Source organism: Anomaloglossus baeobatrachus (assembly GCF_048569485.1).
Source record: "Anomaloglossus baeobatrachus isolate aAnoBae1 chromosome 5 unlocalized genomic scaffold, aAnoBae1.hap1 SUPER_5_unloc_29, whole genome shotgun sequence".
Lineage (NCBI taxonomy): Eukaryota > Metazoa > Chordata > Amphibia > Anura > Aromobatidae > Anomaloglossus > Anomaloglossus baeobatrachus.
In genome coordinates, this window is record NW_027441805.1 from 611,087 (window position 1) to 623,369 (window position 12,283).

The window sequence follows — 12,283 nt, forward strand, 5'->3', positions numbered from 1 at the left end:
ACATTTCGAACCCCAACTAATAATGCTGTCAGACTCCCAGTCAATGTGAGGAGCATGAGTCCGAAGCCATGGGAGACCCAGAAGGACGTCGTCTATACCCTCAGGCAAAACAAGAAAAGAAATCTCCTCTATGTGACCCTGAGACAGGGAAAGGCGCAAGGGAACTGTCCTCAATGTAATGGAGTCAGACAACATAGTTCCATTAACAACACGGACAGGAATAGGTGCCTCTAACATGATAGAGGGAATATTATGTCCCTTTACAAATCCTGAGGACACAAAAGTCCCGTCAGCTCCGGAATCCACAAAAGCCATAATAGGCCATGTATTCTCAGATAACGAGAGCTGACCTGGGATACAACACTTAGAGGGTGCAGAAGACGTCTCTAGTAACCCCCCTCTAATGGTTACTAGGCCAGGGAGTTTCCCTGACGACTAGGACACTTGTTGGCATAGTGCCCAGCCTGACGACATACGTAACATATAGGAGGACCAGACTTGCGTAGTCTGGAAGACGTATGACCTAACTCCATAGGAGTGGGAGATGTTTCAGATGCTGAGGAAGATGGTAGTGGACCCTCAACAACTGGAATAGCCCGATGCTTAGGGCGTGAGGAAGAGACCTCGAGTCTACGTTCCTTATGGCGTACATCGATCCTCGTTGCTACTGTGATCAAGTCCTCCAGAGAAGCAGGGACATCACGAGTAGCAAGAGCATCCTTGACATAGCCTGCCAACCCTCTCCAGAAGATAAGAATCAACACCTTCTCTGGCCAATCTAGTTCTGCCACCAGAGTTCTAAAAGCAATGGCATAAGAACTAGTGGATAACGAACCCTGAGATAGATCTAACAGTCTCAGGGCCGCATCATGGGTAACCTGCGGACCCATGAATACCGCCTTAAGAGCATCAAGAAAGTCTTGATGTCTCAGAGTAACCACATCAGAGCGCTCCCATAGGGGAGTCGCCCATTCTAAGGCTTTGTCCTGAAGTAAGGAGATGATAAAGCCTACTCTGGACCTCTCCGTAGAGAAGCGAGAAGAGTTGACCTCTAGGTGTATCTGACACTGACTAATGAAACCACGACATGATCTGGCATCGCCAGAATATCTGTTTGGCAGAGCAAGTCGAGGATCATGTGCAGATGTCACCATGGTCTGAGGTTTATCCTCTATACTCTTGAGCCGTGACTCAAGTACTTGTATGTAACGGTGTAACTGCTGATATTCTGCCATAACTGCCAGACCCTTGGCTCAGTCCTAATGTTACGGGGGGCTGTCTGATAATAACTTAAAGGAGTATCAGACAATCAGGGTCCACCGTGCAAAGACTCTGCTGCAGACTATGGCAGAGTGCAATACCTCTGTTAACTCACAAAAGGATATAATAAGTAAGTAAAGCAATTCCTCCCTTACTTGGAGGGTGTGTGGAATGATCTCTGTTAATAATCACAGAGACAAAGGCAATGTGTGCGAAATGGCACCTACCTAGGTCCGCTCTTCTAGTGGTGCAAAAGAGACGAATAGCAGCGTAAGCCGCACAAAGCTCTTACCTGCGTTCGCTCCATCAGTGTGCGAGGACACGAACCACTAGATATGGCACCTGCCTAGGTCCGCTCTTCTAGTGGTGCAAAAGAGACGAACAGCAGCGTAAGCCGCACAAAGCTCCTACCTCTGTTCGTTCCCCTAGTGTGCGAGGATACGAACAACTGCCAGACGCAGTATAAGGAACGTTACCCTAGCGGCAACGTCCACCTACGAGTCGAACCACAAGGCCCAGCCAGACCATGTGCCTCAGGCACCTGCCTATGTCCGCTCCCCTAAGAGGTAAGGATATGGACAGCAGCCGAAGCTGTAAGGTATAAGAACGCTACCCTGCCGGTAGCGCTCACCTAGCATAGACAGAGGAATGCCTAGAGGAACGCGCACAGAGCATCTACTCTTATGCATGAACCAAGAGGACTGAGCGCCATGCGGCGTGTGTCAGGGTCTTATATAGACTCTGTGCCTCATCCAAGATGGAGGACACCAGAGCCAATCCGCTGCCAGAACGACAGGAGTGACGTCATGCTGGCCTATCACCGAGCAAGGCATCACAAGCACATGACCAGCGACCAATCGGCATAGAAGGTGTCAGAGACATGTGACCTCGTGTCAGCGATGATGTCACCCGCACATGTGCAATGGCTCCAAGATAGGACTTAGTCTCCGGCGCTCGCACATGTGCAGTAGCAAGAAATCTGGACTTAGTCTCCAGCGCTCGCACATGTGCAGTAGCAAGAAATCTGGACATAGTCTCCAGTGCTCGCAGCAACCGTAACAGTCCCTCATGCTAGGTTGCTCTGTGGATTACCCCTGAAGGTGGAGATGCCGGAGTCTAGTACCTTACCATTCTCCTGACTAGATCTAATCTGTGAGCCCCCAGGGAAGGAAGAGGCAGAAGTAAGATTAAGACAGATGGGAAACAGATTAAGACAGATGGGAAAACTAACACTCAGAGACACTGCAAACTCACAGAAATAAACAGTGAGAGACTAATTAGAAAATCAAGGGCAGAAAAGCAGAAACAAAAGGACAACAAGGGTTAACACCACAACCGCTCACAGCAATAATGCACAACAACCACCCGTTAGTCTGTATCACAACACCTCACCAGACCATAGGTAAACAATAGCTGGCATTAATGGAACAGTCCAGCCAGCATATACAGGAGGGGAGCGAATGATACTGACTCCCCACAGCACATGATTAAAGATACTAAATAGCAGCCCAGCAGAAATTAACTTTTGCTAGCCTACCTAAAGGTGGCTTTACATGCTACGACATCGCTAAAGCGATGTCGTTGGTGTCACGGATTTTATGACGCACATCCGGCCGCGTTAGCGTGTCGTTGCGTGTGACACCTATTAGAGATTTTCAATCGTTGCAAAAACGTGCAAAATCGCTAATCGGTGACATGCCCCCCTAATCTCAATTATAGTTACTGCTGCAGCTACGATGTTGTTCGTCGTTCCTGCGGCAGCACACATCGCTACGTGTGACACCGCAGGAATGAGGAACCTCATCTTACCTGCGTCCCACCAGCAATGAGGAAGGAAGGAGGTGGTCGGGATGTTACGTCCCACTCATGTCCGCCCCTCCGCTTTGATTGGGCGGCCGCTTAATGACGTCACTGTGATGCCGAACGAACCACCACCTTAGAAAGGAGGCGGTTCGCCGGTCACAGCGACGTCGCTATGCAGGTAAGTAGTGTGACGGGTCCGCGCAATTTTATGCGCCACGGGCAGCGATATGCCCGAGACGCACAAACGATGGGGGCAGGTACGCATGCTAGCGATCTCACTAGCAAGATCACACAGCGTGTAAAGCGGCCTTAAGTCTGTGGTTCGATGCTTGCGTCTCCCTGCACTGCTCACAGACATCAGAGAAGTTAGCAGGCAGAGTGTAGTTTCCAAAGATCCTGACACCGCCATGACAGTTGAATAACCTGCAAACATCTCTGTGACATTGATCCACAACATAGACAATTTCAAAGAGATTTTTTTCAAAAATGAAAATAAAAGCAGATGCTGGAAATTTAACGGGGTTGTCCGGGACCATAATATTCATGGCCTATCCTTAGCCTTTGTAACCAAAGCAGGTAGCAGGGTCTTGCTGTCTGTTCAGATAAACATTTGGGCTCCAATTCATCAAGACTGACGATGTACACTGAAAAATAACATCATGGACTGGAATGAGATTTCTGGCATAGGGAACGCCACAGTTTGTTACGAATTAGAGAAGCGGTGGCATCATACCCTTCTGGCCAAGCTCTGCCCATTTTGGCAAAGCTGGTTAAAATTGGCGTAAACACAAACACACCAGCCTGTCTCCTTTTTAGCTTTAGACTCCTGCAATTGAGACCTTTGGTCACATGATGTGATGTCAAAAAGGTCCTTAAACAGTCCTATAACTGGCATATAAACACTGGGGCCCCTAGGAGATTGAGAGTCCTGTGAAATTGCCCAGTTTGCTCCCTCTTTCCCTTAATACCAGTCCAGCATGTCAGCCTGTCTTCAGTTCATTTAGACTCCTGCAATTAAGAAACCTTTGGTTACATCATGTCACATGACTTTGAAGCCATCAAAGGTCCTTAAACAATCAACCTCAGAATACAACTGATGGGGTCTTTAAGAGAGTAGGGTCTTGAGAATTTGCGCAGTTTGACTCCTGCCAACGCTGGCCCTGACTGTAACTAGGGCTTATTTATGGAGTAGGGCTTATATTTCAAGCATTCTTCAAAAATCTTATAAAATTGTGGTAAGTGTCAATTTTGGACTATGTTTAATTTTCAGGGAAACAGGGTATTTATGAACCCTCTGCAGAACTTTGAGTTGCCTTCATAACAACATAGAGAAGGCACTAGAAACAAACAAAAGGAAAGACAATACAGTTGAAAAAAACAACAAAACAGAGCAGAAAGCCTAAAAATGTAAACACAAAATTAGTGCAGAAAGTACATGAGTAGATATCTCTTACTGGATAGAGTTGGAGGAAACACATCCTGAGGAACATCGGGATCTTCTTGTTTACAGTCTTGTGGGAGAAGAGGACGGGGACATCTCTCTGGTGTTGTCCTCTTACTAGATAGAACTGGAGGAGACACATACAGGGATTGAATTCATTCCTTACATACAGATAATTATAGGCTGTGTGTATTTAGTCCTGTCTATTACCTGGTGATGTGAGTTGCTGGGGAACCTCCATCATGACGTCCTTGTACAGATCTTTGTGTCCTTCTAAATACTCCCACTCCTCCATGGAGAAATAGACGGTGACGTCCTGACACCTTATAGGAACCTGACACATACAATGATACCGTCACCCCCCGATCCCTTCATAGCGTTACTGTATAATGTCCCAGCATTCCCAGCAGTGTCACCTCTCCAGTCAGCAGCTCAATCATCTTGTAGGTGAGTTCTAGGATCTTCTGGTCATTGATGTCCTCATGTATCGGGGGGTGAGGTGGAGGCCCCGTGATTGGGCTCAGGGGTCTTCCCCATCCCTCAGACACAGGGGCCTGACAGCGCTCACTAGAGGTCTTCTTCACTACTGTGTAATCCTGGTTATGGAGAGACACAGTAATAAATCTCACTACAGACATTTCCAGAGTCCTCACCTCTCCAGTTCTGTCCATCTGTTATTCCCATAGATAACAGTGCTAAAAAACAGAAGCGCTGATAGGGTTTTACCAGATAAGTACAGGTTAGTATATAGATAAATACACTCACCAAAAATGGTTGTGAAGGGTCACAACCACCGTAGATAGCATAGGATAATGGCGGCTGCCGCGGCCCCACGTGCAGAAGTCTTCAGTGTAGGAGGAGAAAAAGGGGTTAAACCCGCGCAATCCACCAAATAAGATGTAGAGATGTTGATAGTTTAATCACTCTTTTATTCCATAGGTCTACGCGTTTCAAGGTGCAGGGACCTCTTCCTCAGGACCAGAAAATCAACATATGTATAACACATGTTGATTTTCTGGTCCTGAGGAAGAGGTCCCTGCACCTTGAAACGCGTAGACCTATGGAATAAAAGAGTGATTAAACTATCAACATCTCTACATCTTATTTGGCGGATTGCGCGGGTTTAACCCCTTTTTCTCCTCCTACACTGAAGAATTCCCATAGATAAGAATGATGTAATGTGACGTCATCAGAATCTCTCACCTCTCCAGTAAGCCGGAAGAGGATCTCTAGGGTGAGGTGTAATATCCTCTCCGCCATCTTGTCCCTGTCCATATCCATCCTTCACGGGGCAATCAGGAGAATTCTCTTCAATAAAAGATATCTACTGAGAGGATCCGATATTGTAGGGACCTGAATGGGGAGAAGATGACGATGGAACATCATAGAGAATCCGCTGTAATAATGCAATTACTGGAGATACAAGAAATCTCCTTCACTATAGGGAAAACACTGAGAATATAACAAGATGGAGACGACATTTCCCAGTACAGAGGCCGGAACATCAGCAGAACGTATGTGACCGAGACAGATAGAGCCGCCGCCATTATATCTGAGGAGCAGGGAGCGAAACCTCCCTCGCCCCAAATAGTCTCAGAGCTAAAGGGGTTAATGCCACCTGTGCCCAGTAATGGGGAATCTCCACACACCTCCACCTGCAGAGCCGCACACTAGATATATGGCTGCTCTGTGCTTACAGGACCTGTGATGATGTCACATGGAGGGGAGGAGTCAGGGGTCACATGATCAGCTCCTCAGTGTATGTTAGTCGTGGTTTCACAGTTGGCAGCGTTGTGAGGTAACGCTCTGAATTGATTGTTTCTCCACGTTGTAGGAAATCCCCATGGATAACGCCATCTGCGCCCCAAACACTGAGGCCAGGATTTCCCAGCTGAGGACGGGGTCTTGAATGTCTTTTTCTGGCCCGAGCCTTTGTGCTGATATTCCATGGACTGACGTTTCGGCTCCGGTCCGTAGTGGTGTACACAAGCTTCATCTCCGGTCACAATTGAATGCAGAAAGGCGTCACCTTCATTCTCGTAACGTGAGAGGATCTCCTGGTAAATGTCCAGTCTGTGGCTTTCATGTCAGACGTCAGCATCCGGGGCAGCCATCGTGCACAGATCTTCCCATAACCAAGCAGAGCAATAATGTGACTACACGTTCCTGTGAAATGCCGATTGTGCTTACAATTTCTCTCTGAGTGATACGACCATCATCCGGATTCTGTCTACGTTTTCCATGTGTAACTCCGTGGTTGCTGTCACAGGACGTCCAACTCTTTCTTTGTCACACAAGTCAGACGTTCCCGCCTCACCATCTTTAATCTTACCACTGGCCCAACGACGCACAGTGCACATCAGCACAATCACCATACACCGCTTGTATTCTCTGATGAATGTCCTTTGGGGTGACACCTTCTGCTGTCAGGAATTCAATGACCGCACGTTGCCTAAATCACATTGACCGATCGTCTGCACATGTGGCGCCCCTGACCTGGTCAGGCACCACAGAGTATTGCACCCATGCGGGAGCAATGCTTCCAGGTAATCTCCAAAGGCCAGGATGAGGTGCACACACAAACATATAGTGACCAGGCTTCCCACATCACCAGAAGGGACCCTTGAGTAGCCAGAAGGAGTTAACTTTCAATTCCCAGCTGGGGGTGTGTTCAGGGGCTGGTTGCTAGGAAGCAGGGCAGGGAGAGAGAGGAAGTGAGAGGAGTCTGGAGGAAGAAGTTGAAGTGGATGGAAGGGAGCAGAGAAGCTCTCGTGTAGACAGGTCCTGAGGAGTGCTGTAGCTGAAAACGGAGGAGAACGGAGTACTGTGGGTCGGCCTGAAGAGCATCCAGAGAAAGAGGGGTGGCTGAGTACGGAGATCCCGGTATCCGAGCACCCAAGGGGAACTAGATCCCCAGTACAGGCAGCAAACCAGTCAGAGCTGCTCAATCTACAGGTGGGGATACTCCATGCCCTCACCACTACTACGCAGCGCTCGGGCCAAGCAGCAATCAGCAGGCCCATAAGGGGACAGGGCCAGAAGCCATCCCACCAAGGCCACGCTGCCGGCAGACGAGCCAGAGAGAGGGGAGCAGGGTGGTAACAGCTTCCCTGGAGGGGTCCTACCACGCTTCAAGCAAAGGATCCTCCTAAAACAGAAAGAGTGCAAGGAAGGCGAGTGGACAGCTACCCTCAGAACGGCCTCCTGGAATTCCTGGTTCCACCTGGTTATCACAGTGTCGCCCGGGCATCTCACCGTGACCCCCCCAACAGTGAGTAAACACATTGAAAGACTTTTAGACTGCGTTTGAGTCATTCTGCGACTTGTGGTACTACAAACCCACACCGGGCCCTGGGGCTTGCCTCACTCTCAGGAGGCTACTATATCCGACTGCACCCACCATCAGCCCCAGGCGTCCCCTAACCTGCAGTGGCGGTCCCCACTGACCGCAATACTGAGAGTGGCGTCACGATCAAAACCAAAGATTCCCTACCTGTGACCAGCACCAGCTACGTGGAGTCCCTGAAGGTATGCACCGATACAACACCTGTGGGGCTTCACATCTGGCGTCACGAACAGGATAAGGACTAGACCTGTTCAGACAGGTGACCGTGTGCCTCAGAGGTCCGACCGCAAAAATTGAACCGCCGCCATATTGCCATCTTCAAAAGCGCGCGCTGCAGCCCGCGCGAGGGAGAAGAGCACCGCCCACGAAGAGGTGTGGCCGCCCCAGAATCCCCACAATTCAGAGAGCGTACTGACCCCGGAAGTGGAGAGGGAGCGCGCAGATTTCTGAAGAAAAATGGACGCTGCAGGAGGTAATGCCCCTGGTCAGGGCGACGCAGCCCAAGCGATGCCAGCCCCTGTCGCGCTGGACGCCGCAGCGCCTGGTGCCGGTGCCGCGGTCGCAGCTGCGCCGGCCGAAGTCGCCCCCATAATGCCAGTGTCCTTGTTGTATGCTCCAGGGGCGCAATGGCTGCCTCAATACGCCGGTAAAATAGACACGCTGACCGGGTTTAAGAAAAAGATCAACACCCTGCTAGACATGCACGCGATGACTGGTAAACAGAGGGCCGCTGTGGTGCTGGGACAATTGACTGGAGCAGCAGAATTGGAAGCTGAGTCCTGGGCCAATGATGACCGGAGCTCTGTTGAGACCATCTTTGCCAAACTAGCAGCTGCTTTTGAACACCGCACGGAGGGAGAGCTGAGAACGGACTTCTATCACTGCCGTCAGAAGCCCCAAGATAGTATAAGAGACTATGCCCTCAGGCTGCAGGCTGCACTACGGGCTCTCAAGCTGGTGGACCCTGTCAGTGACCAGGAAGGAAACCGGATGATGAAGGAACAATTCCTGCGGGGCCTGCGCTCTCCTGAGGATGGGAAGCAGATGAAGCTGTGGTCCCTAGAACACCCCGACGTGGACTTTGCCATTCTGAAAGACCGGGCAGTGAAAGCACTCCAACCCCCTGTGGACACAGACCCTGCCAGTTCCACGGCAGCAGGAGCGGAATCCTCCACGCAGGCCCTGATGACTGCAAAAGGACTCAACGCGCCAGCAGAGACCATAAGTACGCTATCCTCCCAAGTGCAGCAGCTCACTAAGGACGTCGCACAAATCCTGAAAGCAATGCAGTTGCCCTCAGAGACCAAAGTCCCTCATCAGATCCTGCTAGCCGACAACCCAGAGGACGTCCCTTGGATGCGGAGGAGAAGGGGTCCCCCAACTCGAGGCAGGAGCAGTGATCGCTATGACTCAGCTGGACAACCCATCTGTCGTCGTTGCCAGAAGGCAGGTCACTATGCAAGGGCCTGTCCTTTAAACGAGTCAAACCTGGGGCCGAGGGCCAGTCCTCAGGATTAAGAAGATCAGGCCCAAGTCGCTGCTGTGATCAGTACGTGGGTGGACGTCCTGTCCTGTCCATCGTCCTGGATGGGATCCCTACCCCGGCGTTATTGGACACCGGCTCTCAGGTCACCACGATCCCGTATGTCCTTTATCGGAGGTTTTGGTCGGACGACGATCTCCGACCACCGGACCCCTCCCTCACCATCTATGCTGCCAACGGACAACCTATAGACCAGATCGGGGTCAAAGAGGTAACCATAAAGGTGGGAAGGCAGGAAATGAAGGGACAAGGACTGATTGTTGTGGACACTGATATTAGAGAAAGGAACCCGCAAATGATTTTAGGCACTAATGTCATAGAAAATTGCCTAGGGGAAGTGTTGTTGTTGCTTCACCAGATTGTTGAAGGTGCTGAGGGCAGGTCGCAAAGAGCCTTGCAAAAGGAGATCCGAATCATTCTGAGGAAGCAACAGGTAAAACAGACTGGCGGTGAGATTGGTAGTGTACGGGTGATGGATGCTAACCCCATTGTGATACCCCCACGGAGTGAAATGATGATGTGGTGTAGAGCAGCGGTAGGTCTCAGAGGACAGGATTACCAGGCTGTACTAGAGCCCACTCATTCAGACCACTGGCCCACGATTCTGACAGCCAGGGGGGTAGTTGATGTACACAAGGGACGAGTGCCTGTACGAGTGTTGAACTGTGGGGAGGAGGAAGCCAGACTACCAAGGTACGCTACCATAGCCAAACTGTTTACATGCTCAGATGACGCCATAACACCTGTAGGTCCCCTGACACAAGCTGACTCAACAGAGGATGAGACCTCCCAAAAGCAGTTAGAGGACTGGTGCCAGAAACTACACGTGGGGACTGACTCTACACCCGACTACCAGAAACATGGGGTTTACAGGGTCGTGCAGGAATACGAGCAGGTCTTTAGTAAGAACCCACTAGACTTTGGTAGGATCAAAGGGGTGCAACATCACATACCCACAGGCAGTCATCCTCCCATTAAGGAAAGACATAGGCCTATTCCACCAGCCCATTACCAGCGCACAAAGGACATGCTGAAGGACATGAAGGAGGCAGGCGTCATAAGGGACAGTTGTAGCCCCTGGGCGGCTCCCCTGGTCCTGGTAAGAAAGAAGGATGGCACGATGAGGATGTGTGTGGATTACAGACGGATAAATCAGATAACACACAAGGATGCCTACCCTTTGCCAAGGATAGAGGAATCCCTCGCTGCCTTGAAAGCCTCTAACTACTTTTCTACCCTAGATCTTACTAGTGGCTACTGGCAAGTATCTGTAGCAGAAGAAGATCGGGAGAAGACGGCCTTCACCACCCCAATGGGCCTCTGTGAGTTCAACAGCATGCCATTTGGACTCTGCAATGCCCCCGGGACCTTCCAGAGGCTTATGGAATGCTGCCTAGGGCACCTCAACTTTGAAACCGTCCTGCTCTACCTGGATGATGTCATCGTGTACTCCAAGACCTACGAGGACCACCTGAAACACCTGGCTGAAGTCTTTGAAGCACTATCCCGATATGGAATGAAGCTGAAACCATCCAAGTGCCATTTACTGAAGCCAAAGGTCCAGTACCTAGGTCACGTGGTCAGTGCAGAAGGAGTAGCACCGGACCCAGAGAAGGTCACAGTCATCCAGGAATGGCCCACACCTACTACCGTCCGGGAGGTACGTCAGTTCCTTGGCTTGGTAGGCTACTACAGAAGGTTCATCAAGGGCTACACGAAAATGGCAGCGCCTTTGCAAGAGCTCCTGGTAGGCCACCCAAAGAAGAAAGGAAAGATCTCCGGCCCGCCATTTCACTGGGGAGAAGCAGAAGAACACTCCTTCAGACAGATGAAAGGGGCCTTGACGGGTGAAGAGATCCTAGCCTACCCTGACTACGGTCTGCCATTCGTACTGTACACAGATGCCAGTAATGTGGGACTGGGAGCAGTGCTTTCACAGGTGCAGGAAGGCAAAGAGCGTGTGATTGCTTACGCCAGCAGGAAGCTCAGGCCTACTGAAAGAAACCCGGAGAATTATAGCTCATTCAAGCTAGAGTTCCTGGCCATGGTATGGGCTATCACAGAGCGGTTCAAACACTACCTGGCAGCCACCAAATTCACTGTCTTCACGGACAACAACCCCCTGACCCACTTGGATACTGCTAAATTGGGTGCCATGGAGCAGCGTTGGGTAGCCCGACTGGCGAATTATGACTTTACTGTCAAGTATCGAGCTGGCCGCAAGAACGGCAACGCAGATGCTCTGTCCAGGATGCCTCACCTAGCAGACGAGGGTGAAGATGTAGATGATCTTGAAGAGATTGAGCTGCCAGCGTTCCATCGCCATGGAGCAAAACAGTGTCGGCAGTCGCGTGCCAACCGCCAAGAGGTGACCCTGAACCCACTACCTCACTACAACTGGAAGGAGACCCAGGAAAATGATCCAGCGGTAGGCTTGGTAAAGAAACTGATCAGCCAGCCGGGCGCCAGCCTTGACAAAGGAGCCCCACCTGAGGCACAGTACCTATGGAAGGAGAGGGGTCGATTATTCATCTATCAAGACAAACTTTACAGGAGCATCATTGACCCGAGGACGCATGAGAAGGTGTGGCAAGTGATTGTACCACAGAAGGATACGAGGATGGTGCTAGAAGCCTATCACAATGGTGCAGGCCACTTTGGTTGGAAGAAACTGGAGGCCCTACTTAAAGTAAGATTCTACTGGGTGGGCATGAGATCTGCCCTAGAGAAGTGGTGTCGAAACTGCGGGCCTTGCAATCTTAGAAGAAAAGACCAGCACCGCCAGAGAGCACCACTCCAGCCAATCCAAACTAAACGGCCTCTGGAGATCGTGGCCCTGGACCATGTAAAGTTGGCACCCAGCAGACAAGGCTACAACTACGCTCTCACT

The 12,283-nt window shown here is 50.5% G+C and overlaps 1 protein-coding gene across 1 annotated transcript in view; it reads right to left on the reverse strand.

Moving 5' to 3' along the window:
- Nucleotides 1-12,283, reverse strand: part of LOC142259136 (uncharacterized) — a 134,288-nt gene that overhangs the window by 80,754 nt on the left and 41,251 nt on the right. Inside the window, exons 3-4 of the mRNA XM_075331643.1 lie at nt 4,715-4,838; nt 4,518-4,631 (exon numbers count right to left, since the gene is read on the reverse strand). Coding sequence (XP_075187758.1) covers nt 4,518-4,631; nt 4,715-4,838 — 238 coding nt within the window. The remainder of the gene's footprint in view (nt 1-4,517; nt 4,632-4,714; nt 4,839-12,283) is intronic.